General features: G+C 35.7%; 2 protein-coding genes and 1 long non-coding RNA gene across 3 annotated transcripts in view; all 3 read left to right on the forward strand.

The window, feature by feature from the left end:
• Positions 1–1192: 1192 nt before the first annotated feature.
• On the forward strand, positions 1193–7973 carry LOC140335699 (glucosylceramide transporter ABCA12-like). Its single transcript, XM_072418544.1, has 6 exons — positions 1193–1421; positions 2733–2809; positions 4267–4391; positions 4824–4979; positions 6516–6695; positions 7784–7973. The coding sequence occupies exons 1-6, from the start codon at positions 1261–1263 to the stop codon at positions 7961–7963; spliced, it is 879 nt and encodes a 292-aa protein (XP_072274645.1). The 5' UTR covers positions 1193–1260; the 3' UTR covers positions 7964–7973.
• A 136-nt stretch (positions 7974–8109) lies between these two features.
• Positions 8110–9292, forward strand: LOC140335700 (uncharacterized). Its single transcript, XR_011921747.1, has 3 exons — positions 8110–8202; positions 8703–8831; positions 9231–9292. It is a non-coding gene; the product is annotated as an uncharacterized lncRNA (long non-coding RNA).
• A 1754-nt stretch (positions 9293–11046) lies between these two features.
• Positions 11047–27887, forward strand: part of ABCA12 (ATP binding cassette subfamily A member 12) — a 56559-nt gene continuing 39718 nt past the window's right edge. The window contains exons 1-15 of the mRNA XM_072418543.1: positions 11047–11219; positions 12074–12371; positions 14226–14340; positions 15991–16320; positions 16451–16520; positions 16834–16968; positions 17069–17215; positions 17632–17812; positions 18307–18525; positions 20936–21132; positions 21860–22017; positions 23467–23703; positions 24395–24533; positions 25521–25773; positions 26933–27016. Coding sequence (XP_072274644.1) covers positions 11120–11219; positions 12074–12371; positions 14226–14340; positions 15991–16320; positions 16451–16520; positions 16834–16968; positions 17069–17215; positions 17632–17812; positions 18307–18525; positions 20936–21132; positions 21860–22017; positions 23467–23703; positions 24395–24533; positions 25521–25773; positions 26933–27016 — 2663 coding nt within the window. The 5' untranslated portion in view covers positions 11047–11119. The remainder of the gene's footprint in view (positions 11220–12073; positions 12372–14225; positions 14341–15990; positions 16321–16450; positions 16521–16833; positions 16969–17068; positions 17216–17631; positions 17813–18306; positions 18526–20935; positions 21133–21859; positions 22018–23466; positions 23704–24394; positions 24534–25520; positions 25774–26932; positions 27017–27887) is intronic.

A 27887-nucleotide genomic window follows, 5' to 3' on the forward strand; every position in this document is an offset into this window, starting at 1 on the left:
GATCTCCTCATGTCTATGCCTTTTTCTTGAATGCATTTATGGAGAGCCATGGAAGGTGGCTTCTTGTTTTCCTTTATCCATGGTTCATTTGTACATGGTGGATTGATAGGACTAGCAGTATCCACGTTATTACCTATTATTTATAAAGCAAAATGATCAGCTGTTTGTGTATTTTCTAAAATTATTCTTAGCCTGAAATGTGAAGATGAATACATCCAAGTATTGGAAAACTGAAACATTTCAAATAGTTTTTGGGTTTTGTCAGCTTACATACATTTTGTATGTGTGTTTTTTTTTTTTGTTTTTTTTTGTACTGTAAGCAGTATAAATATCTGAATTTGCATTTGTGGGAGGAAGAAGATGATTGGCATCACAACAAACCAATCATGTATTGATAATAGGAGAAGCCAGGGTGAGCTAAGACATAGCTCATCACTGTGTTACTTCTCAATCCACTGTCCAGTAACAAACTTGGATGGATCCAGGATGACTTGGCTCAAATGAAATAGAATGAACAATGTTAGCCATTAGGCTGAGACAAAAAAGGTACTGTGGGGATAGTTTCCAGATTGGATTTAGATTTTGACCCTGATTTTGTTCACAGGAGTTTTGCTTTGGAGCAGACCTTTCACTGAGACTTGGGCCCTGATTTATTAAAGCTCTCCAAGGCTGGAGAGAATACACTTTCACCAGTTAAGCTGGGCGATCCTATGAACCTGGGATGGATCTGGTCCAGTATTCAAAGCATTTGCTAGCAAATAGCAAATGACATTGAAGAAATCCATTCCAGGTTTGCTTGGTCACCTAACTTCACTGGTGAAAGTGTATACCCTCCAGCCTTGGAGAGCCTTATTAAATCAGGCCCTTGATGTAACCTGTCATTGCTGACCTGGTTCTAAACTATTGCTTTGCTGGTTGATGTTCTGATCTCCTGCCTTTAACACATTCTGATTTACTGACTTGAACATGCAGAACGAACATGCAGTTCAGGTGTTCAGCTTATTACAATAATCCTCCAGTACTTCATACACAAGTTTAATTCATGCTGTCTAATTTAAATCATGAGCAAAATATGCATGTTTTTATAATTATTCTGCATTTGTTTCACCATACAAAGGTAATACATAGTAAATACAGTGGAAGAATTTGTTGTATGTCCAACATAATACCTGTATTTTCTTTCAGATGTACCAACTTCAAAACCTGTCCAGTAAAATCTGTGCATTGGAAGATTCAAACAACTCACTGTCATACTGCTATATGTCGTGCCAGTATCTTACACTGCTACATGATGTGGGAAATATGTTGTCAACAGGAACTCAAGTGACCCAGACAGCAACCAGTTTACCAGCAATAACGTCACTCCTAAACAGCCTGTGGCAAGCCTTTGAGAATGAAATTACTGTTCAGTTTAGCACGCTGTGAGTAGATCAGTATTAGTATGATTGTACATGTCATTCCATTCCAAGCTTTACCAGGCTTACCATAGTTCTTATCAATCCAAACAGACAGTAATGACCTTACTACAGCATACTGAGCTGATCCTGGGCACTGGTGAGACCACTAAACAGTAAATGAAAATTAAAAGAATGCTTTCCATCACAAGTAATGGTGACAGCGGTTAAAGTTTTCACCTTTGGGCCTGGTCATAGTTGGATAACTGAGATTCTTCTGGTTACACCCGTTCAAAAATTTGTTTTGTACAAAAATATTGGATTGTTGGTAGAAATTGTAAGCACACTGACTTCATATAGCTAACTTTGTTATTTGAGAGTATTAGTAATATTATTACATAAGTATTCATTAATTCCTGCTACACAGGTGTCGATATGGGCATGCAAATCCATCACTGAGATGGATAGAATTTTTGATTTTGGATTTTGATTTTAAAGCAGAACTAAACCCTGCTATACTCACTTCTCTGTTCGGTCATAGAGTGCCTCCTACTCTTTCCTTCTGCTGTTACCTATTGTGATCTTCAGCAATCTTGATGGGATAGGTGACATAAATCCTGTCTAGGCACGGAAGTTCATTCAGTCCCAGCAAGTGCAGGGGAAGCTGGGATTGCCGGGTTCACTGACAACCAAGTCTAAGTTGCACATGTGCAGCCCACCATTTTGGAAGTAGGGACAATGTCTGCTCCTTTCTGCAATAATGCCCTGCCTGATTTCTGGTAAATCCCTAAATTATTAGGACAGGATTGTGATAAATCCCTAAACGATGTCAGGGGACCATCAAACACAAGCTAGATTTTTGCCTAAGGTGATCACGATTGTTCATCTCAGGTGACACTCATCTAGTGTGTGTACAGCTTTACAGATATTTAGGGAAGTATAAAAACAATTTATTTATTGTACCTTTGTGTTCAAAGGATATCATAGGAGGTCTCGGGTTTATTCATAAATGTTTTCATACTGACTGACATCATTTTTACCAAGATTTACACATTTTTCATTGGATTTGATTAGGGAAACAGGTGAAGCCTGGGTGAAAGTTTTATTAATATGAAGTCCAAACAAATATACCCTTTGGTGTTACAATTACAGCATGTTTATTATTATACATGATTCAGGGGTATTTTTCTCTTCATTCTTCATTTATAGGCTCATCTTAGATCCTTTTTACAAACTACTGACCATAATTAGTCTTCACAATGGATTTAATGACCACATTTATCTTGCATAAATGTTCTTGTAATGATACTGAATATTTATTTTTACATTTTGTTGCAGTCTTCCAATGAATGAACTTACAAATATCTCTTCAGCAGTAAAAGAATTTGTTAAAGTTACAAGCCTGGATTTGCAAGGTAGTGTACTGTACAGTACTAACGTTAGGCTGGATGAAAAATGACTATGTTTGTACAAACTAAACCTTACTGCAAAACTGTAGATATTTAATTTTTGCATCTTAAAAACTCATCTCTGGGCAAGAGCCAACCCAATAAGTATGTTTTGGATAAAAAGATAAGCTCACCCACATTTGCTGTCTCTTTTGGACAGCACTATTTCTGGGTATGGGGACTGCTAATGCAGCACTGCAGATGTTCTGTGCTGACCCATTTGCTTCTATCTCTATGACTATGTCTCATCCTCTGGATCCTAGGAGTGCTCCTCCTCTGGACAGCCAATAAGAAGTGTCCATGTCACACCCAAAAAAAGAACCCTCCTACTATAAACAGAAAAACTGAGAAGACACAGGACTAAGGGGCTGCAGCTATAGATGCATAATATGTTTACAGGAGGGTAGATCTTTTTAGTGATTTTTTTTCTTTTTTGGAGTATGAGAGGTTTGTAACATTTGCCAGTTTATATTTTTACTATCTGTGTCCCATTGACAAACCTTCTCTATACTTCCAGTCCCTGGTATGCAACAAGGGTTCGAGGATATTTAGGTGAAAGAAAATGTCCCTCTTAGACCTCTTGTTCCTGGAACTGGTCTTATCATTGGAAGAGTTATCCTCAAACCCTTGCTCTGGGGAACAATTTTTATTTTTTCTCTGTTTCATTCTTCCTGACAATAGCCACAATGGCATGTAAAGGAGTGATTTCCCAATAAAGAGTGGACTCTTTAAGGACTTAATAGAGGATCCAATGCTTCCCCACTCTACCCAAAACTTTTAAAATGTTGACTGGAGATACATCTTAACACATTGGCCGTTGTGCATAGCCTTGCAACAGTATTGTATTTAGTGTCCAACATAAACTACAATCTTATGAAGCAAATGTGTAATTATTACAAACAGTAATCTTCCGTCACTTACAGATTACATTATACAGAATGGAAATATCTGCAACATTTTCAGTGAGTTGTATAGAAACAGAATACAGGCAGAGGAAAGGCTTTTCCCTACAATTTACCAGTCTGTTGTTTCAGGTGCATGACATTTCTCTGTTAATCTGTTCTACCCATTCAATATACAGTAGAACATAACACTAAGAAATCTTCCCTTTTGTTTATGGTAGATTAAGTCTAATTCTGCCTGCATATTACCACCCTCAAACGCAAACGAAACTTCACATCGTTTAATTCCTATTGCAACCCTTTGCGCATTGACTGCGTTACTGTGCTACAGATGGTGCAGTAATCAATTATTATTTGCACTGTCCAAATTTCAGTTTGTATTTAAAAAAATAAAGAAATTTGCTCACATTATAGATGTACCTTTTGAGGGGAAAAATGCTTTTATTAATAATTATTGTCAATTTACAAAAACAACAATATGATAAAAATCCACAACTGATGTTTTTGTTCTTTTTCACATAGCAATACTGGCAAACATTTTCTATAATAGCAGTCATGTGGAAGAAGAGCTGAGTCAATTTGTAAAGCTGAATCGGACAAGTATTTCGGCTCTGATGAACGTGGTGATCCCAGAAAATAAAACTAAGGTGAGGTTGTATCCAAACAGGGTCAGATTTTTTTTTCTGAAAGCCTTAAACAATTAGGTTTGTGCTATGTACTGTAACCTAAAAGTATCAATAAAATGGTATTATAGCACTATGTGTGTGAATATATAGTCAGATAAGGATAAAGTTGAGCTGAGGTTGGCTGCAGTGGGTTACACATTACGCACATAGTTTGCTTCTCTACACAACATTAGAAATAAGTGGTAATGTGGGCTAAGGCACCATAAAGTTTAGTTTAGCTGATCACAGAACTTGCCATCAGTGGTCCATAAGGTGACAATTCTATTGTGATTACTACAATTTTTTTTTAAATTCACATGCTGTATGTTTTTAATATCTGTAATTAAGCACTGTTCCTCAAAGAATGCCAGATATTGTCTTTAATCTTGAATTTATCTGTTTTCCATACCACAGATTGGCAGTTGGTTTACCACTTTATACCAGTGTAGTACAAACACTTCAATGGTGGCCGAACCTTTCCAAGTGTTCTGTAATTTGTCTTCAGAGCAGGGTTATCAGATGGCCATAATATTCCTGGAAAATGTGGATTTGATCAAATTTTTGTATAGGGTAAGTATTAATTACGTAATGAAATCAGAGCCAAAGATATGAGGTTTTATATTGATTAGATTATGTCAGCCATGACAATATACATTTACTGTTTATTTTTAGTTCGTGTTCCCTCAAATAAATGAGTTAGAAAACCAAAACTCCAGTGTTTTTTGAGTTATGGCTTTTTAACGTTTAATTTCTAAACTGCAGTCAGTTTCCCACATCTGCTGGCGTACATTCTGATCCACATTGCTGGTACATTTTCAGTGGCAAACAAATACAGAAGCAAACAATCAGATGGTTACGTTTAGTTAGAAGTACATATTACTTCTAATTTACCAGATGCAATCGTGTAATCTGATCAGAAGTCATTTGGAAGTAAAAGACCTGGCTGTGTGTATCCATCCCAAAGCTAAGAACGCAGGTCAGATAATTGTTGGCCGTTCTGCCTACATTGTTTATCAGTCCACCATCTGATGGAATCTGGAATCTGATCTGGGATTGATCTTGTAATTCCCCATAGAGGAGAGCACAGCGGGGTGTAGTTTTCTTGTCCTCTGCCTCCTACTTTGTAAAACAGAATGGCGGTGTGTGTAAAGCGCTCATTTGTTTATTTGTCACTGGAAATGATCACAAAAGGTTGTTTCCAGTAATCTGACATCTATCTGACGTCTATATGGGCTTGAGAGTGTCTGTCTTGAGAATATTTGTGGCATGGTATCTGTACAATGTTGCTTATTTAGATGTAGGATTGGTAAATGCTCTGTGCCAATGAACCTTAGGGCGTACACTTAGTACTCCTTTTTCTACGATCTTTTTTTACAGAAGTGGAGAATTTGTTGGAAAGTCTCCATGCATGATAATAGTCACCTTTCCAACCAGAGGTGGCTGTTATCACCTCCTAAGAGGACCATTAGTGGCTTGGCCACCATCACAGGGAATGATGAACTAGGAGTTTTGTTTGTAACGCTATGTATGGCCACTCTTAGGCATATCTATGGTGCAGCATGCAAAATATATGGCTGCCCCAATAAACATGCAATTACTAATTGTACCTGGAAAAGTATAACTCACAGATTATTTTCAAAAGGCTGATTGCATTAACATACATATAAAAAAAGCAAGCCAATAGTTTCCCTTTGAAAGTTTAGTGATGAGACTTCGGCTTTCAGCCAGGAGTTTCGGTTTCTTTAGCATGAAGAAGTATTTGGACCAAGGGAGCCACTTTAGGTTAGCATTGTTTTCCTGGAACTGGTTGCCTTTTATTGTATGCCTTATATTTCAGAGGTTAATTTAGAATACAGGAAAGCTTAAAGTTGGAGTACAGAGAAGGTGATTTTTTTCACATCATCAAATGTTTAACACACTCAAACGTTATATAATTCTTAAGAATATATTGTTATAGTACATATTTTACTTCTCATAGTGTAATCAGAACTGAAACAAAACATTATTCTACAAATTACAGCTTGCAGTAGGGATGAATAGTTCAAAATGTTTTTAGGGGTTTGTTTTTTCAAATAAAAAACAGCATATTATTTCTTTTTATTGCAGCTGGCAATTCCATCAACAATGCAAGCTGACTTTGACCGTATTCTAGCTGCATTGAAAACCCTATTGGAAGAAGTGGAAACTTTACTTACAAACACTCCATCAGATCAGGAGATCAGCCAATTGCTGAGCTTCATAAAACAATTCACAGGCGTATCAACCACCAGGAAAAAGAGGAGCGTGGTATGTTTCCAATGAACACAGCTAGCAGCATAGAACAATTATATCATGGACAATTTTATCTTTTTATTTTAGATTTGGATAATGTTTTAAACATCATTGTTAATATTTACATTTTGTAATATGTTTTCATATTTGAAATCATCAAACATATCACAATTTTGTGAGAAAAATAGGTCAGTATTTTTGCCATGTATGGTATATTCAATAGATTGCTTGCAATTAGGTAAAGGATATTTCTTTCTATAAGGTTATGTATGTGGATGGCCTATCTAGTGCAGGGCTTTTGGTACAACATGACCATACCCAATAAAATTAGGAGGCTGATCAATAATGTCCTTGTTTGGCATTTTGAAAAAAAATGTGAAAAACTGGCCAAAAACAGAACAACTAAATGAACCAAGTAAGGAGAACAAACAGTTTAACCAATCAGTTATGTTTATTGGCATTTACCTATTGCTTACTCACACCAAAAAGTAGCATTTCAGCGAATACTTCCTCCTGTGACACTTCAGTGGATATCTAAAGATAAACCTTCATCAATACACATGAAGACTTATCACTGGTATTCTCTGCTTTAGCCTTTATGCTAACAGTACTAAATGTAAAAAAAAGCTGACCCAGGACAAACCTGCAGATGACAATCTCTGACTTTTCCCCAAGGCTGGAGAGAATACACTTTCATCAGTGAAGCTGGTTGATCCAGCAAACCGGGGATGGATCTGGTCCAGGATTGAAAACATTTGCTATCAAATAGCAAATAAATTCCGAGAAATTTATTCCAGGTTTGCTGGATCACCCAGCTTCACTGATGAAAGTGTATCCTCTCCACCCTCGCAAAGGTTTTTTAAATCAGGCCCAGTGATAGTAATAAAACCTTTGGAAAAGAAAAACATCCAGGCTACTGGTATTTGTTAAAAAGCAAACAGCAATGGCAAACCCAGATTTTTCTCATGGCAGGTTTGCTTTCAATATTCTCTTTATTTGCTAATTATATTAATTTGGTTGCCTGGCGGTAATAAAGGTGGGAATCTTAACCCATACTTGAGCAGTAATGTGACAGTAGTGTCTATGTTTTTGTCCATCTTTAGGATTCTTTGAATTTTCCAGGAACTACTCGAGCCAGCATACCTACATTCACTTATCTCTCTAAAGCTGTGTGCACTGGAAATTTAACCACTGTTATCCAGGTCCTCTCTTATATCTATCCTTCAATCAAATCAGCTACAAACCGCAACAGTGGACAAGCAAAATCTACTACTGATGCATAAGGAATTCCTACTGATAGTAAGCAATAGTCATCATGAACAGTTTAATGATTGAAACATCTGCATCAAATGACTAAAGGGAAGTTCTATGTTTTACAGATGCCTTTTGCTCAGACTTATTTGTCAATCTAATAGAAGGTTCTACTTCTGGTGGCAACTACTGGACATTGCTGAAGCCTCTGTTATATGGAAAAATAATGTATTCACCAAACACTGCTGTAACACAGAAAATAATGGAGAAGGTAAAGCTTTATGTGTGGCTGTAATAAGGAGTAGGAAGGTATAACTTCTGCTTTATTCAGCAAGAATCGCTAAATGTTCATTTGAGTTCTTTCAGTCTGCACAAGCTCTCAAATCTGGCACAGCAAAGTGCTCATCTATATAGCACAGGGCAGTAAGCAATAAGCAGGTGAAATTCTTGAACCTCTGTCAGTTGTTTATTGCTGTATGTGAAAAAATGTCCCAAACAATGATTGTAATTGGGGGTAAATCGAAAAACCACAGTGGTTCTACTCCATGCCCACTCTATCCAAAACTGAAACGTAATAAAGTCTTACACTTAAATGACAAATAATATTGAAAGAAAACTGTAGATGCTGGCAATCTAAACTTTTATGAGCCACCTTTATCTATTTCCTATTAGTTTTTATAGTTTTTATCATTAGTTTATTAATAGTTGTGGGCATTTAAAATCTTTTTTATAAAATATAACTTTAGGCATTTCTTTTCTGTTCACCTTTAGACCAAAAGCAAAATACTTCAGATGGAATATTACAGGAATACAGTACAGAATATGTCTAAAAGTATGCAGTCGATTCTGAAAATTTTGCCCACCTTGCTAAAAGCTCAAAAAGTTTTAGGAATAGTGGAGGTAAGAATTTTCTTAAATATGAAAACCAAATGTAAGTATACAGTGATAAAGCATTCTCTGTTCTCAGTTCTAATTCTCCGCTGTCCCTTTTTTCAAGTGACAAGTTGAAATTTCTGGGACTTAAAAGACCAAATCTTTTGATTCATCAAAATATTGTCTTCTCTTAAACCCTATATGTACTAATAACATTTATTATATGAATTCCTTTTTATATTGACATACTTTTATTTATGTTTTTTATTATTTACTTGAGAATCAAGCTGTCCTGCTAAAGTGATGGGACAAACTATGACATGAAATATATCTTTTGAACCTTTGGCAAAGTTATACTTTGCTGAAACCAATTTTACTTTACATATCTTGCTGTTGTTTAACTAATATTGATGTTTGCTTTTACAGTCAATATTGAATAATACTGTTGTAAGTGGAATACTGCAGGATTTCTTGAAGCTGAATGTCACTGACATAACTGAGAAACTAAACAAAGCTGGTGAGTGCATTTACACTGCATTCTGCTATTTGTCCACTGTGGGGTAGTATTTTACCACTAAAAGCCTAAAGTAAGACAAAGTTCAATATTATAAAAGACATAAACACCATAAATAATATTTAGTATCTGTTTCATTTTTAAAGAATATTTTTTTTTTCATTAACAAACAAAATTGTTTTAGTGATCATAAAGCAGTGACTTTTTAATTGTTGATTGTTTTAATTGTTGAATAGATGTGCCCTGTAGAAGCCTGTCTGTTTTTGTGTTTGTTGGGAGACTTTACATACCTTACGCATATTAAATCTGTAGTTTTAAGTAATGTTGAAAAAAAAATACCCCTTTTCATACATATAAACGCTGAAACAAACTTTACACTTCTATGGGCCAAATAGTGGGACTGTGTTTTAGTTCTTCATCCTTGTCTTCTGGATACAGTACAGACATCGGTACACAGACAGAGAAATTGATAATAAACTGATGTGAGTACCGAGCCTTTTGTTACCATCTGAAGTTCTGTGAGAATAAAGTCAAAATCTCCTATTGCACACTATAACATAATAAATACTAAAAATCAACTTGTTCATGTATGTCAATATCTCTTGAAGAAGTAGCATTACCACTGCCTGTGAAACGCGTTGAGGAACTAACACACAGTCCCACTATTTGGCCCATAGACGTATAAAGCTTGTTTCAGCATTTCTTTGTATCGAAAGGACCTTGAAAATAGTGGGTACTGTTTGGAGTAAATGTTTTTTTTTAACATTACTGTTCTGGACCACAATATCAAGGTGTATTCTGTGTATATGTCCTTGTTTTTAAACAATTTTAAAACTACTTTGTAAGTAAAGTGATGATTTTTTAAAATATTTATCATTTGGTGCCTAAAAAGATCCCCTTAATTTTGTACTCCCACCCCTGTATGATATTAAAGGAGTGGCATCTTATATTAGTATCTGTTTTATGTTCACTTAACATTTGCTGCAAATTTATGTGAGAAATTTAATTTTAAAGTCAGATTGATTGTAGGCTCCAGTGATACATTTCATACACTAATCTCTCCATATGTATTATGTGTTGAGGGAGTGCAGATAGCAGACTAATGCTAATAAAATAGTTTTACCCCTAAATTTGTGTTCATGCCTTGGGTTTTCTATGATAACAATGGTTTTCTATCCAGGTGCATTTAATGTTAGGGCTTTTGACTGAAAATCTCCAGCTAAAAGCTTGGAGAATGGGTGACAATGTTAAGGGGCATATTTGCTGGAACTGTTTAAGCATTAGAACCGCATACAATGACAGGAACATCTAGTATGTTTAGGGTGAAAAAAGAGGTCACATAAACAATTTCTCGATGACTACAATTTTGAAACCATCCTATTTTTTACATTGAGATTTAGTTGTTATACAGTAAGCTATGTTTGCTACCTCTGCATAATCTTCATGTATAATAATTTTTGGTTTTCTCTAAACACCTCATTCACACATTTGTCATCCAACGGACTCTTTCCTCTGACTCCTGAGGAAGCAAATACAAAATGGATTGAATAACAGAGAATATGCTGAGGTCTTTTTGTGTATTGTGAGATTGTCCTATTTGTTTACTGCTATTTATTGGAACATTGTGTATTTAACTTATTGTAACAGTACACGTCTTTAGCAGTACATTAGAAGATCCATAATAAGAACTTATTATCTCTAAACTCTCTCTATTCCAACAGATAACTTAATCAATCTTGTTAATGATAATAAAATAACAATTCAAGCTTTTCAAAATATTTGCGAGGTACTTCTAAACCTCATGTCCTGCATGTCCTACGACCGTATTCAACCTATGGATTCCACGGAAGAAATGATGGCTAAAGCAGAGCAGCTTCAGAAGAACAACAGCCTATTTGCAGGTATCCCTCAGGAATTAAATTATATTGTATAATACCATCGTATTCATGCGTCGGTCTAAATGCTTAACCGACACAATGGGCCTGACGTATTAAAGCTGGAGAAAGGCTGGAAAGGACACACTTTTATCAGTGAAGCTGGGTGAAATTGTATCCTCTCCAGCCTTGGAGAGCTTTAATCAATCAGGCCTAGTAAGCCTAGTTGTTATCCCACCAAAATGGCAGGGCACGGTTTAGATTTCCTGATTATTAGTGTATCTGTATATTAGGAATAAATATTTAAGTGGTTAAAAAAAAAAAAAGTTAAATTATTGTACATCCGTTGGCTCTAGTCTTCTGGGAGGTAGGGCAGGCATGAAACAAACTCCCCTGGCACAGACCTACCAGGGGGAAACAATGGCCATTGGACAAGGTTTTTGTGTAACTTGCCCAATTGCTTCTTTCCCTGACCAACTTTGGCTTTTGGTTTCTTCCACTGTCAGTATTGCTAAGCTTAGAGGACAAGATAACTGATCCAACTATTTAGAGAGACAGCACCAAGACTAATGATCTTTTGCAAAATGTGGTATTACATAGTTAGCTTTATTTTAGTTAGTGGGGGAGCAGATCTTTATTACTGTACTTATAGTTATTGCTGTGTTATTTGTTAATATTAGTAAAGAGAGCTGTTTAAGTCCACCCCAACCATTCAGAATTAACGTTTTCTCTCCCAAATTGTCTTCTTCTGAACCCCTAATTTTCAGAATGCATTATTTTATGGTAACTGAAATAGTAATCATGAAATTAAATATCACTGTGTTTAATCATCTGCAGTTAAGTATGTTTCTTTTTTACAATGATTATTTTTATGCACACAGCTGTGACATTCAGTCTTCCATCTGGAAGCAATAGGCAGAAACGTGCCGTATCGGACTTGCCCAAACAGATCTCCTACAGCATCACCATGCGTTCTATACTCTCTGAAGACACCAATTCCATCAAAAGTTCTTACTGGGTTCCTGGACCCTCCACTACGACAAACAAGTACAGTCGTGGCTTTGTCTATCTACAGGAGAATATTGATAGAGCCATTATTGAAATACAGACAAATAAGAGCCTGGATGATGTTGCAGTACAATTCCAGCCCATGCCTTATCCTTGCTACACAAAAGATAGGTAGGTGCTCTTGTGCTCTGCATATATATATTTTTTAAATAACATGCTGTTCAGCCCTTACAATTTTATTTAGATTTTAATTTATTAATAATATGGTAATTTGTTAAACTGCCCAATATAGCTTATACAAAATATGTGGGAATAAAACAGATGTGAAAAATGCTAACATTCTCTACATTTTTCTTGACAATGGTGACTATGTATCTAAAATGTTAGCACAACTTTTGGTAGTAACTATCTTGGACCTAGGAGCAGTTTCACACCTATGCTTGTTGAACATTCCATTCTAAAATGTATATATATATATATATATATAATCATTTTAGATTGTTATATATATATTAAAATAAATATATTAAAAATTATATATATATATCTGTTGCCCCTGCACTTGTGATTTTACCATACCTAAGGCTTTTCACAAGACTTTGGAGTATGTCTGTAGAATTTTAGGTCTATTAAACCAGAAAAGCTTGTATTAGTTTAGGTACACATGCTGCATAAGAAACTGACTACAATGTAACGCTTTAGGCTGTTCAGTGTTGGGGTCAGGCTTTGTTCAGGCATTTCAAGTTCCGCTACATCAAACTTTTTAATACATATATATGTGTGTGTTATGTAAAGTTTGTAAGTGCAAAGTTGTCTAAAATGTATTTGCTGTAGCATAGCATTTTGTATTTTGACATACACTGTAATAATTTGGTATAATGTAATATTTTGGTTCAAGTATTAAAAGGGGAGAACCTCTGTGGGATGTTTATTGCTCCCAGTGGGAAGATATGCCCTCACTTTCCATACCATAACCTGAAGCCGAAGTCTTGACAAGGGCAGAGATAGAAGTAGTAACCAGGGAGCGGTTTTAACCCTTTTACAACTAAATTAATAGAGTTCCACTTTTAATAATTGTTATTAATATTTTTAGGTGATAAAATATATCTCATTTTGTGAAACTGTCACGGATGACAGGGGAGGGGAGGGAAACAGAAAGGGTTATACTCTGGACTAGGCCTCCAGTGGCTAGGGAAAAGGGAATGGTCACCCCTTGCAGACACCCTAATCTAGCCCTAACTCCTGACAGTATGAGTATCCCCTGATGGTGGAAATACTCATACACAGGAACCTAGTCCCTACTAGCCCTAGGAATAGTGTCTGGCTTGAGACTACTGGTTCCTTCCCCTATGAAGGACCCAGTGGCTCCCTGAGGCCTAGTAAACAACTAAATAACCATAAAACCCCAAAACACCAAAAGACCAAAAGTAAAGCAACTTATCTTATTAGCAGATATAAACAGGAACTCAGGATGGCACAACACTCCAGCTATTCACAACCCAGCAGTGAATATCAACCGCACAGCATGAAGTGTGAAGCCAGACTATATGGAGGAGCAGTAATGACCACCAGCTGCAGCTGATACAAGGGGTGTGGTCATTACAAACAACAACACAGAAACAAGTAAAAACAAAGAGACTGTCGGATAATCTCACATGCAGCTTGTCTGACAGATCTTCAAACTTCCGTCACGGAAGGGACCGTGACAGAAACTGGGGCTATAGAAGTTTTGGTATAGGATAAGTGGACTTAATTTAAATCACCCTCAACTAATCTGATGCTAAATTTAATTTTCTAACCTGCGCTGGAAAAATAAAATAAGGATTCCCACTGGTTGCTCCTGCCAACAGCTCTACTTTTCTTCACCCAGTTTTCATAAATCAGTGACACAGTGTTATCATGCAGTATCATGCATGAGTTATAGCAAGCACTTCCACAATCATCAATAACTTAACCTAAAATTTTCCCATGAGGTGACTGCTGGCAGGAGATCAATAAAATAGGATTCTTCATTTCTCTCCACAGTTTTCTCTACAGCATGGCCTTCTCTCTTCCCATCGCATTGATGATATCCTGGGTCCTTTTTATATCATCGTTTGTAAAGAAACTGGTACATGAGAAAGAACTTCGCCTGCACGAGGTACGGGTCAACATAAATTGCTATTCTATGTTTGTTATTGTGTATCAAATGTTTTGTGTAGTATCACAGCTCGAGATGGGTAACTGCACTGGAGGAGGCAAGATCTAAAAGAAAGTTTATATTTATGCAAGTTTGTGCATTTGAAATTGTAATTTGAAAAAAAAGTAGGTAAGCAAATGCAGTGGTTTGGGATGTCCTTATATTTTACCCGAATATGGCTGTTCGAATTCAGATAGATCGGACATAAAAAACACGCAAATTCGTGTGTAAAAAACGTGTTAAAAAAGAGGTTTTAATGTTAAAGTAATTTATTGAATGTGTGTGATTTGTGTAACTAACTTTTATTTTTGTACAGGTTATCCCATGACAGGGTGAGTCCCACGGCTGTGCAGTCAGTGTGGGATTCCCGGGCACTAGAGGTTAAATGGGGACAAGTCTCCCCATTCATCACCTCTAGTGCTCTGTGATTGGCCGAGGAAAGGTAAACCCTGATGACAGCTCAAGTGTCATGAGAATTTTTCTTTCCCCAGGCCGGGTCGCATTCATTGAGAACAGTGTGCGATCACCGGCACTAGAGGTTAATTAACCTCTGGTGCCCCAGGCATCGCAAACAGGAGGATTCCCAGGGAACCCTGTGAATCCTCCTGTTATAATTTCCTCGGTCTTCCAATGGTTTTTGCAAAATCGTTTCGCCAAAATTTTGAGGAACCATCAGAAGTTCAAGGAAATATTCGAGAGTTTCTATATCCAGGAACAAAGGACTCCACGGGCACTAGAACACATTGACTTTAACGGTGTTCAAATTCCACATTTGATCACCCGAACAATATCCCCCAATTCGATTGAATAGCTGTTGAATCGAATAGTGAGATATTCAACCAATACTAATAGTTATCAAAGGGTCCAACATTTATGATAGATAGATAGATAGATAGATAGATAGATAGATAGATAGATAGATAGATAGATAGTAGACCCTTCCCACTTGTGTGGCAGCACAGTGTGCATTATTATTATATCCATCCCTAAGAGAAGAGGCTCTTAAAAACCCTTTGATATTATTCAATCTGATGTACATGTTTGTAAGTAATAGTCAAGACACATTATTAACATTTCTCTCATCATCATTAAGTATTATTAAGTTTGTAGTTTGTGGATGTCAGCTATTATTAAGCAAATTAAAATGTATCTTCCACTTGAATAATAAAATCAGCAACACTTTATTTCTAGAAAAATCATCAGCCCACTTATAAACTTCTAAAATAATTTGACATTTTTCTATTTCACAATGTTTTCAGACGACTACCCTTAAGATGTAAAGCAGTGCTAACTTGTAAAACAACATCAGCTGTAAAAAATGCTTAAAATAGTTAAAAATTACAGCATATTTGTGGTTTCCATTCCTTTTTAAATAAAATTACATTTTCAACATGGTCTCCTTTTTGCCTTGTGTATTAAAATTCAAGCCAAAAACTACTGCAAATACCCAAATCATAACCTTCATCATCAGAAATCTTCTCGTGGCAAAAAAACAAATCTAATGTAAATACTTTGCTAGTGATGAGAATGTTTAACCCCTTAAATGAATTATTTTGTATTACATTGTAAAATGAATTTGACTAACAGATTTGTATTATTCTTGTATTGCAGTACATGAGGATGATGGGAGTTAACTCTTCCAGCCACTTCTTTGCTTGGTTCATAGAAAGTGCAAGCTTCCTGATTATCACTGTCAGCATCCTTGTCCTAATTCTAAAGTTTGGCAAAATTTTGTCCTATAGCAATGGCTTTATCCTGTTCCTGTTCTTCCTGGATTACAGCTTGACAATTATTGCCATGAGCTTCCTCATTAGTGTCTTTTTCCATAATACCAATGTGGCAGGTCTGAGTGGAAGTCTAATCTATATAATTACCTTCTTTCCTTTTATTGCGGTTGTATCTAAAGAAGCCAGCCTGTCCTTTGCTGGAAAGACCTTGCTGGTACGTTTTATATTAATATATCCTTGTTTTCCCTATAATGGTAAACAGATAGAAATTAAATCTTTTTCTTCATCAATTTTCAAATATCTGACTCTGGATAACTTTTTGTTTTTTCGCTTTTTGTCCATAGAGCCTCTTTTCCCCAACAGCATTGAGTTATGCCACACAGTATATTGTCCGTTATGAAGAGCAGAATGAAGGTGAGCCAGTGAATGATCTACAGTATGCAGATGTAGAGTGAAAGTCTGCAATACATCTCTATAGATGAAAGATGACAATGTGTCACAAACAATGCTTTGTTGCACTTCCTTACACAACAATCTTTACACTATAGTTCCACTTTTAAAATAGTAACTGACCATTTACAAATTCCGTAAACATATTCATATTTGTACCATTTTGGTTAGAAATGTGATTCTTTTATTGTAGGTATAGTATTAGAAATTAGCATTAAATGTTCAACATGCCAGTACTTTAATAAATACCTTTGTAAGTTTTATTTTCTTTTTGCAGGGATTCAGTGGCATAACATGTATACATCTCCAGTCGCTGGTGACATTTTTAATTTCGGCTGGTTGTGCTGGGTCATGCTGATAGATGCTTTGATTTACTTTATTATTGGCTGGTACATTAAAATAGTTTTCCCAGGTAAAGTATTCAGTGAAAACAATATATTGAATACCATTCATAAATTCATATAACAAAGAGCCAAATAATTATACTTATTTATGTTAAAATGTTAATTCAGGAAAATATGGTATTGGTGCTGTCTGGTACTTCCCTGTTCTGCCATCGTTTTGGATGGAATGTTGTGGACTCCATGGTCCGTGTTCTAAGAAACCAAGTGGATTGTTGATGTCTAACATTGTGGCACATGGCGCTCCTGAGAAAAAAGGTAATCTATTCAAAGAAAACAGGCATTGTGCTGTATTATTAAACAAGAATCTTCTTTACCATGTATATAATGAGCAAGTATGCCTGCCCCCCTCCCCCATGCATATTAAATTTTAAAACTAAAATACTAGGAATTTTAAAAATATTACTGCTGCTCAAAAAGTTTATATGTGTATATATGTAATAGAGAAATGATAATAGATCAATGTATGTAGACCTCTGCTTCAGCTTGTCTAACCGGTGCTTGGTGATTTGCTGCTAAGACGCCCAGTTCTATCAGATTTAGGTTGAAAAGATGACCTTAAGTTACCATGGGGGGAGGGGAAAAAGAAAGGTAGGTTCAGCTAGTGTGGATACAAGCAAAGTGAATCGGCTGTTACCAGTATGAAGAAGAAACATGTATTTTATTTCTTGCAGGAGATGAGCTTTATCCCTATAATGAGCAGGATCCAACTGATCTGAATTTGGGTGTCTCTCTTCATGGCCTAACTAAAGTATATCGGTCAAAAGTTGCCGTCAAAAATTTGAATTTAAACTTCTACGAAGGACACATTACATCGCTGCTGGGTCACAATGGAGCTGGTAAAACGACCACACTGTAAGAAAAAAAAACAAATTAATCTAAAATTTTGCATAATTCTAGGAATAGATAAATATAAAATGTAAAGATGTACACAGATATTATTATACAGTATTTATATAGTGCCGATGTATTACACAGTGCCTAACAAAGTCCATAGGCATGTCACTGGCTGTCTCTCAAAGGGGCTCACAATCTAAAGGGGAAAACATGCAAACTCTATACAGATAGTGTCCTGGCTGAGATTCGAACCTGGGACCTAGTGTTACTAAGAAGAGAATGCTAATCTCTAAACCATCGTGCTGCCCATATATAATTTAATTCCATTTCCGGCATCTTGGCACAAATATTTACATTTTGACACCTTCTGTGCCAAACACATGACTGTTAGGGAGTGGCTATCTTTACATGTGCAGGATACCGGAACAACATGCATCCACTGTTTTTATTGGTTTAATGATATACTGGGGTTATATATAGTCAGTGATAAATTTACACTTCTTTCTCTGCAGCTCTATGGTGACAGGTCTTTTTAGTGCCACTTCAGGCACCATATATGTGTATGGTGAGGATATACGAACACACCTAAAGCAAGTCAGGAAGAACTTAGGTGTCTGCATGCAGTATGATGTGTTGTTTGACCATCTCACTACTAAGGAGCATCTGCTGCTTTATGGCTCTATTAAAGCTCCACAATGGAAGAAATTACAACTCCACGAGGAAGTAAAAAGGTATGTGTAATAGTAGTTTAAGAAAACTAAAAAAAAAGACTAAATATTACAAATAAGTATTATTTTGAACCACTTTCAGAGCAACAGACAGAATTTCGGGAGGAATGCCTTTCTAAAAATTGTTAAAAACTATTATATTCACATACAAAATACATTTTTGGTAGTTTTTCTAATCTATATCTTAGTAAAAAGTAGAAAAGCTGGTATTGCTAAAACATAGTTTAAATAATAACACAACAAAGATAAATGTATACTTAGGCCAAACATTGAGCCAGACTACAATCGGCAGTAACCAGTAACAAAAGCCAGCATTTCACGTCATATCCAGTATCTTGGGGAACGGAAGGCCCTTCATCCCATGGGTCAGGCCAATTGTACAGAAAAATAGGCTCATTTGCACCTACTCAATGCAAAGTGAGACATCAGAAAGGGTAGGGGAAATCAGAGGGTGTTTTTTCGAAACCTAAATGTAGGTTTGTACATTGGGTGCTACCTGGCATTGCTGAGGCTGCCATTTGCTGATGAGAGCAGCTGTTGCCCAACACACTGCTAATTCTGGGGCATAGCACAATTCCTGCCCAGTGATGTGCTTTCTATGTGTATGATCTGGAAATACCATCTCATTCAGGAGTGAAAGTATGCCAACACCGGTGCAGTGCTGGAGCCCCAGCTGAAGCAAATAACAGCTATCTTAGCAAGTAGTAGTTATAGTGTGCACAGCTTAAAATACATCCTACATCATTGTTTTTTTCTTAGCAGCTTTCGTATTTAATGGAACATACATAATGTTAGTGTTTTCTTTGGTCACTGCTAAGCCTGAATATTTTATGTTCTTAACAACTGATCTCTATAATTAGATGTTACAACAATTCAGATAATTTATGCAACAACAATTGTCTTACAATTATGTCAAAGATAGAAACATAAGAAAAAAACATGGTACATTTGCATCTAATTCATGTATAGTAATAAAATAACTGTATTCAAGCAATTTGGCCAACTGATGCTTAGTAAGGATTGAACTGACTTTTAGATGAAAAAAAACTTTATTTCTACAGTTTATTGAAATAAATTAATATTCCAAAACAGATCTGTATGTTTTCAAAGAACAAGTTTTGTATAAGACCTTTTGCTGAGTGCATGTCTAGACATAATGTTAAATATCCTTCTACAATCTTTAAAACCTTTCCCAAGTTAGATAACAACACTTTTTTCTTCTCATGCTTATGTTTAAATGGAAAATACAACACAAATTGCACCTTGGGGGGTAGCAATGACAAGATCTGAGTAAAATTCCCAGCCAGGTGTAATTTAGAAGTTCTTATATTCCTTTTAATATCTGATCAGAACCATTTTATCTGTCTTCCTCCTCTCTGTCTCCTGTGGAAGTTACCGACAGAGGTACTGAATCATCACAGTTAAATATTTCTAGCTCGGAACTTTCTGATCAATGGTCCAGAAAAATGATAGGAGATGGCAAAACGATGCCTCGCTGCATTTTTTTTCTTCCGGATGATCCTATATTGATTGCAGAGTGTTTGTGAAACATTTTGGAATGCTGTATACGCCTAAAACATAATATAAATGCAAATACCCATTAGGGTTTTTTTTTCCACTGCTGCAGTGGTATACTGTCTCTGAATATTTTATCATGGGAAGATTACTGTTTTTTTATAGATTAGTTCTTTACATTTGTATTGCAATTTTTAAGGAGAAACTCGGATAAATATGATTGGCCATATAACAAAAGGACAATGCTGTAAAGATAAAATTGCACATCTTTCTCGTGTACCCATTAATCTGACAGCCAGCTTTGCGTGCCAAAAATGTGCGACCACCTGAATGCAAGATTACAAAAATCTAGTTTTTTATTAGCAAGAGCAATCAAAAGCAGAGAGCAAGATTTACCCAACTTTTATTCATAATTTACACAATTTCACATTGATTGGGGTGAATTAGCTTTCGCTTATGATTCACAAATTTTCTAATTGTATTCAATGTGAAAACTGTGTGCATTTTGAGTAGAATCGGTTGGCATTTGGAGTAGAAAAATTGATAAATAGCCCCTTTTATAGATTAGAGCAGTCTGAGCTTTTGCTCCTCATGCCAGGTCAGGGCCTAAGAAACTTTAAAAGCCATTTGATTAGCATGACCACCAGTTAACTAAGATGTCCAGAAGTAGAGATCAGCAATGGCAGCCTCCATATTTTTCAAGTACAGCTTACATTAGCAACTGAAAGCTTAGAAATGTTTAGCTAGCATGCTCTTTTTTTTCAAGCTCCATTATCCTGTTGTGTAACCACGTAGTGGTTAAGTCTAAAATCCTATGCCATCATTGTCCTATGTAGGAAGGCATGGATCCCATAGTATTACAGATTCTTTACCATGAAGTTGGTTACTTTGTTTGCAGGACATTGAAAGACACTGGATTATACAGCCATCGGCACAAACCTGTGAAGACCTTATCTGGTGGAATGAGGAGGAAGCTTTCAATTTGCATAGCCCTAATTGGTGGTTCCAAGGTTGTTGTTTTAGATGAGCCCACTACTGGAGTTGACCCATGTTCAAGGCGCAGCATCTGGGAAGTTATTTCCAAAAGCAAGAAAGGTACATACATTGCATAATTTGCCCTCCTTGCATTTACTGTTCATAAAACACATTAAACATACATAAATGTAAACTATTAAGGTTTTAGGGTTACCTTCATGTGACATTTTCAATGATTTTGTGGCAGGACATTATTGTCAGATCGACTATTAATATTTATATGCAAAAAAGGCATTTGTCAAAAAGTATATACATTTACTATTTTTTACTATTTTTTACTTCTTGTGTTAGGGCAGCACACAAAATCAGACAAAAATGCATGCAGTAGTGTTTTGACAAAACACACTGCAGCCTTGTCTACAGGAAGTACAGGAAGAGAAACCTTTTGAATAGGATGAACATACAAAATAAAGCTGATAGGGGTTCTCACTATTTTTTACTCTATTTCAAAAAATAAAAAAAACTTTTTAGTTCCTATATTAAGTAGTATAAAATGCACATATAATTTTTGTCACTTATACTATAATTTATTCAGCTACGTTGGAGAAGTCCCTATCACTTTGCTGTATTATCCAATCTCTGATTTGACTTTCATATGTTTCAAGCTTTTATTTCCATAATTTTATTATTTATTAAATATTGTTTTAGCCTCTAGAGAGAGTTTTTATTAACATATGCAATTACTGTTTCTGATTCACAGTAATGATTGTGATAGGATACTAAAATCAAAAGTTTATTTGTTTTACATCCAAAAATAGACCATTAACACTGTACCATATGACTTTAGGTAAAACCATAATTTTGTCCACACACCATCTGGATGAAGCAGAAGTACTAAGTGATCGCATTGCCTTCCTTGAGCAAGGGGGTCTAAAATGCAGTGGGACCCCAATGTTCCTCAAAGAGAAATTTGGAAGCGGGTACCATCTAACACTCACCAAAAAAGTAAGTTAATTGCTGTTTAATAAACATAGGAAGAAAGGTGACAAAAAGGACAAAGAATGCATGTTTTACAATATAAATATTTTAGTGTCTTTACTCTGATGACAACATCGGAGCAGACACCTTTAAAATTGATCAGCTCCCATAGTACTACCCTGACAGGTTCTCTTTATTGTAAAATGACTTCTGAGAAGCAGATTTTTATTTAATTTGATCTGTAGCTAAAATGGTTGATTGGCAATCTTTCATTAACGAGGAAATACCAATCAGAAGTTCACATCTTCCTATTTGCCGATTGTTTATGAGACATAACCAATTCACACCAGCAGGACCAGTGAGATTCTTTTTTTACAGAATTTTAACGCTACTGAATTAGATAACATAAGAAAAAAATATATATAATGCATGAAATGGCATTTTGTTTGCAGCTGAAATGGTTAACACATGAATATCCTTTATTTAGCTCAGTGCAGGCATCAGAACCAAAGTTACCAGCTAAATTAATCCTTCTCTGATTTTTAAAACAGCAGGGCCTGATGAATCTTCTATGGGTGACCTCTGGTGTGAACTGCCTTATCGACTCTAGAAGTTCTAATTCACAATCTAGACATGCCTCGATCACAAGGCCATGAAATAAAAGCAAAGGCGGTATAATGATGCACTGTGCATGCATAAACTATAAGTGGGCGCCAGGACATGGAACAGAATCCAGCTTTCCTTCCACAGCCCCCATAATCCTGTGCTTAAAAGAACTTTGTGATTGAATGCACAGACCATACATTAATGAAGACACTGGAGATATACAAGGCCAAACAATTAAATACAGACATGCCGCTCACTTTCCATGGAAACTTGACAACTGAGGGTTGAAAACAGCATGCTAAATGCAAGGGTTTTGCAATCCAATTAATAATCTCATTTGTATCATTTCTGCTCTTCTTCTCAGTTATCAGTCTGACCTTGAATGAGGCTAACAAACATTTTAAATGATTGTTAAAATGAAAAAAATTATTTTGATATTATGAGAAACAAACAAATAAGAAACTGTACTGTCATGACCGAACCACATGTCTATGTGAGCATTAAAGGTGAATGTCAATTTTTGGCAATCTGCAGTATGTTAGTCATCAATACTCTGAGTGCAAAGAAGGTAGAAAAAGCAGAGTGACAGCTTATCACTGTGCTGCTTCTTCTTCATGGTCCACTTACAGGCAAGTTCATGGTTACCTGGGTCTAGAATTCATCTTCAAATCTGCTTGTCTTTAAACCTCAGAAGATGCTTACAAGAAGGAAGTGCACACACTTGACCTTACCAGCATGCTGCTGCTTCTTTATTCTCTATTCAAACCAATTATTTCCACAGATAAATTAGGAAACACATAATATACGTTTTTCAACAATGTATTTAACTGTTAGAATGTACTGCATTTTAATTTATTTGTTCTATTTCAGTTCCCCAATCAAATGGATGATAGGATGTGCGATTCTGAGAAAGTGACAGATCTTATCCAATCACATATCCCTGAAGCAAAACTAAAAGAGGATGTGGGAGGAGAACTTATCTATGTCTTACCACCATTCAGAGCGGAGATATCAAATGCCTACTTATCTCTTCTTCGGGACCTGGATGCTAACATGAATAATCTTTGTTTGGGCTGTTATGGCATCTCAGACACCACTATAGAAGAGGTGAGGAAACACATTAACTTACTGAGATACAAAATAATTATTATGTTTACATATTCCATAACAAGTATTTTGACAGTAGTCAAGGTCTTCTATCAGAATAGACCGCATATACAAACATTAGAAAAGATAAGCAATATTTAATATCCACTGCAATACTTTAGATACCTTGACTGAATGCATATTATTATTATTGAGTTATATAGAGTTATTACCTTCTGTGGTACTGTAAAAAGTAAGAAACAAACATAATTGCATGATGCAGAGATGGTAAACCACATAAATGTCTGATTTAGTAATACAGGAATGTCTAACAAAACCTACAGCAGTCACACAAAGCAATAGTGAGAGTACCCAGTTTTTAAGCCTACAATCTGTTTAAACACCCAATACTAGAATATTCTGGAAAGAGTTTGAGTTTTACTGTAACATTTTAATTATATTCAATAAATCGGAACTGAGAATGCTTAGGGATCTAGTATGGATACCAGGAAGACTCCCATTAAAGATACTAAAGGCATGTCTCAGAAGAGACCATAAGTCAGTCACAAAAGGAGCTGGTATAGTATATCTCCCAGATGATTTGGGAATGCCATAGAATCCCCCAGAAACAACCTTTGGTGTGCTTTTCCTCTGCCCTTAAATAGCATAAGGTTTCTACAATTACAGAATTTGAAATTTTGCTCTATTGCAGGTGTTTCTCAAGCTGACAGATGGACTTGATGAAGATGACAATAGATTCTCCCAAAGAGCTGTGCCTATTCCTAATAACGATGGTCTTGTAATGGAGGAGGATTCCTCCACAAACTCCTATACCTTGTTTGATAGAGATGGTATGTTCCAAGGTTGCTGATTAAAGATTTTTCAGACTTTACAATTTTAAGGTAAAACAGTAGATATGTAGCACTCCCTTGAGTGTAAGCTGTAAATATAATAGGTCTGCTCCAACTCAACCTGGTAAAACCCAGAACTCCAAGTGACAACAAAACCTTGGCGGCATATTTTCACTTGCACTTGCACTTTTTCTTGAATGTTAAATAAACAAGATGGGTTAGTGGATGCAGTAGAAACATTTAATAATTTAGCTTTAGGGTACAACATACAGTAAAAATTTATAGATAGTAATTTAAATTTCCCTAGGATTTCACAATTGATTATGGCACGGGGGAGATTTGCAAGAATTCTATGTGAGTGGGGCCAAATTTGCCACTATTCTGTGAAATAGTAAAGTTGGATATCTAGTAATAGTCACATTCAGCTGGACTTGTTCTTGTAATGATAAAGCAGCTTGGAGAAGTGCAAAACATCTTAAAAATTATGGGAACAAGTCCAGATGAATGTGACTAATTTCTACAAGTTTTAAAATGGCCTGGATAAATGAGAACCTTCCCAGACATACATGGGGATTTTGGGGTGCATACAACCCTGTTACCATAGGCTATTGTGGCTGGACCTATTGATTAAAAAAATGCCTTGGTGATTTGCAGATATACGCTCAGGAACATATATGTAAATCTTTGACCACTTTTAGGCCATCTGCCACTGTAAAGTTCCTCTCTCAGGCTTGGTTTTCCACAACTTGGTGATGTATTCCTTAACCTACTAATAGAACAGTGAGCACACTTACATAAGGGGTGTGGTTAAACAAATGATCTTGATGTTCCACAAGTAGCTTATTCTTCTTTAAACATTTACCTTCATCACCTACCATCAATGATTACATTTATATTTTAGTGTTCTTATTTGGTCAAAATTAAGTTTGTGTTTTTCCAAACAAATCAAATCAGTTTTATTTACCTGTTGTTTTTTTGGTTCAACAGACCAGCCTCTGACCAGCAGAGAACGAGTGAAAGGAGTGAAGCTCTTCTTCAAGAAGGTTGGGGCAATATTCATTAAAAGATTCCATAATTCCAGGCGAAACTGGAAAGGTTTAATTTCTCAGATCCTCCTCCCAGTGTTGTTTGTCATTGCGGCTATGGGTCTCGGATCCCTCTCCACAAGTTCTGTTGAATATCCCAAGCTCTTGTTAACTCCTGAACTGTATGGCACCACAGACCAAGCAGTGGTATTTAGGTAAGAATTCCTTTTTGCCTTATAACACTACATCAGCTGACCTTTTTTTTCAAAGGAAAGCTTTGGCATTTTATTAGAGACAATAGTTTTAATGTGTCTCATTACACAATGTGAACAGAAATAAAGTGTTGTAACTTTTACCAGCCAATCACAAATCAATGGTTAGAAGTTTAATGTAGTCTTAAGTATTTATTTCTAATTGGCTGAAATGATTTTATGTACCCTGTTGCTTTTTGTGCTATTTTATTATTTTATCTTATTAAATAAAGTTGAAACAGATGTATTTATTAAGTGGTGCAAAGTGCAGTAATTATCAATTAATTTGTTTTGCTCCTGCAAAAGTTACCTATGAATATGTACACTGTGCATGTTATGTTGTCCCAACTTGAATAAATGGTATTTCAGATTTTTTGATAAGGCAACACAGGGAATCTTCATGGCAGCCATTGCCTAACTTCAAATAGTTATTTAGCTTTGCACATTTACTGCTTCAATAAAATATTAAGCTGCAATAACAACCATTTACTTTGTACTTTTTAAGGCAGAACTAAACTAAAAATTAAGTAACTTCACTTACCTACTTATCCTCAGATCCCTCAATCCCACATTCGTGAGATCGCCATTTTTTCCCCCTCAATCTATTAAAATGTCTCTTCTGCATATACCAAACTCGGGCATGCACAGAAGAAGCAGCCAGGAAGGAGCTTCTTGGGATATGTGACAAGGTATCCCAGAGGCTCTGAGCTCCCATTGTGCCTTGATCCTCACAGCAATCAAGACAGAAGGGGGGGGGGGGGCCCTTTATGTAAAGAAAAATTTGGGTGATAAATCTGCTTTTAACTAAAACTTTCCTTCTCAAATGTGTATTTAAAATTACTATCTTTTTTTTAGATTTTTTTTTTAGTTTTATGTTTTATATTATGCAAGCTGGCAGAGGCCATTTTGACACATTTAGTGTTAAGAATGAAAACTGGACATACTTGAAACCAGAATCTTTTTGTCAGGTTCCATGCCTCCATTTTTCCATACCGGCTGATATTCTAAAAACACTATTAGGAAATCTAAATGATCCATTGCTGCAATGGTCTAGAAAGTTAAATATCTTTATAAGAAAAAAAAACACTTTCATACCTTGATTTAAATTTCATTTATTTTTCAGCATTAAAAATAAGACAAGTGAAAGTTTGATGAATGCAATGTCCTCATTCCCTGGTATAGACAACTTCTGCTTGAACAATAAAGAGTAAGTATAATAATAGATCTGCAAGTGTTTACAGATCTGATTGGTTGGTATGAGCTACTCTCCTGTGTATAATAGTAACAGTATATCCCCAACCAGATAAATAAACTTAGTAAGCCTGTTGGTTTGTCCATTGGAAGGAATGAAGAGCAGACTCTCCGTATAGCATCAGCAATATGCATAGTTTAGTAGTAGTAGCAACATATTAGACAAATATTATATACAGTGTTTCACTTTACAAGCAATTCTAAAACAACTAAAAAAAAATATTAATAGCATTGAGTTACTTGTACTATGTTAACTGAAAGAAATCATAAGGTTCTATTTATAACTGTTTTCACACAACTTTTATACAAACTTTACATACAGTATAGTTTACATTTGATTGGATTAGAATATGTGTGAATCAACTTTTACTCATAATTCATACATTTTCTAATTTTATTCCCTTTAAAAGATAAGTGAATATTGAATAGAAATTAGGTAAATCATCGGTAAAACATTTTAAAACAGACCCTATAGTATCTGAGTAGCCATACATGGCCTAAAAGTATTGTCACAGTAACATTTATCTAAGTAATAATTTACACAGTTAAACAGCTATGAGCTCCTCCAAAAACATGCTCTTAAAAATTACCAAGGTCTAATTTTGTGAAACACTGAATCTGACAATCACTAACAAATTCTTCTAGGTTAATGTGCGAATCTTCTAGGTCCATATGTTTTATTGACAGTAGTTGATTTTCTACCAGGGAAAGTTTCAGATGTCAGATACACCCTTTATAAATTGATATCTATGAGTGAATTGTATAGGATAACCAGTTGACTCATAGGGTCTGATTTATTAAAACTCTTCAAGACTAGATAAGATAAA

The sequence above is a fragment of the Pyxicephalus adspersus genome, chromosome 7, assembly GCF_032062135.1.
Source record: "Pyxicephalus adspersus chromosome 7, UCB_Pads_2.0, whole genome shotgun sequence".
Taxonomy (NCBI): domain Eukaryota; kingdom Metazoa; phylum Chordata; class Amphibia; order Anura; family Pyxicephalidae; genus Pyxicephalus; species Pyxicephalus adspersus.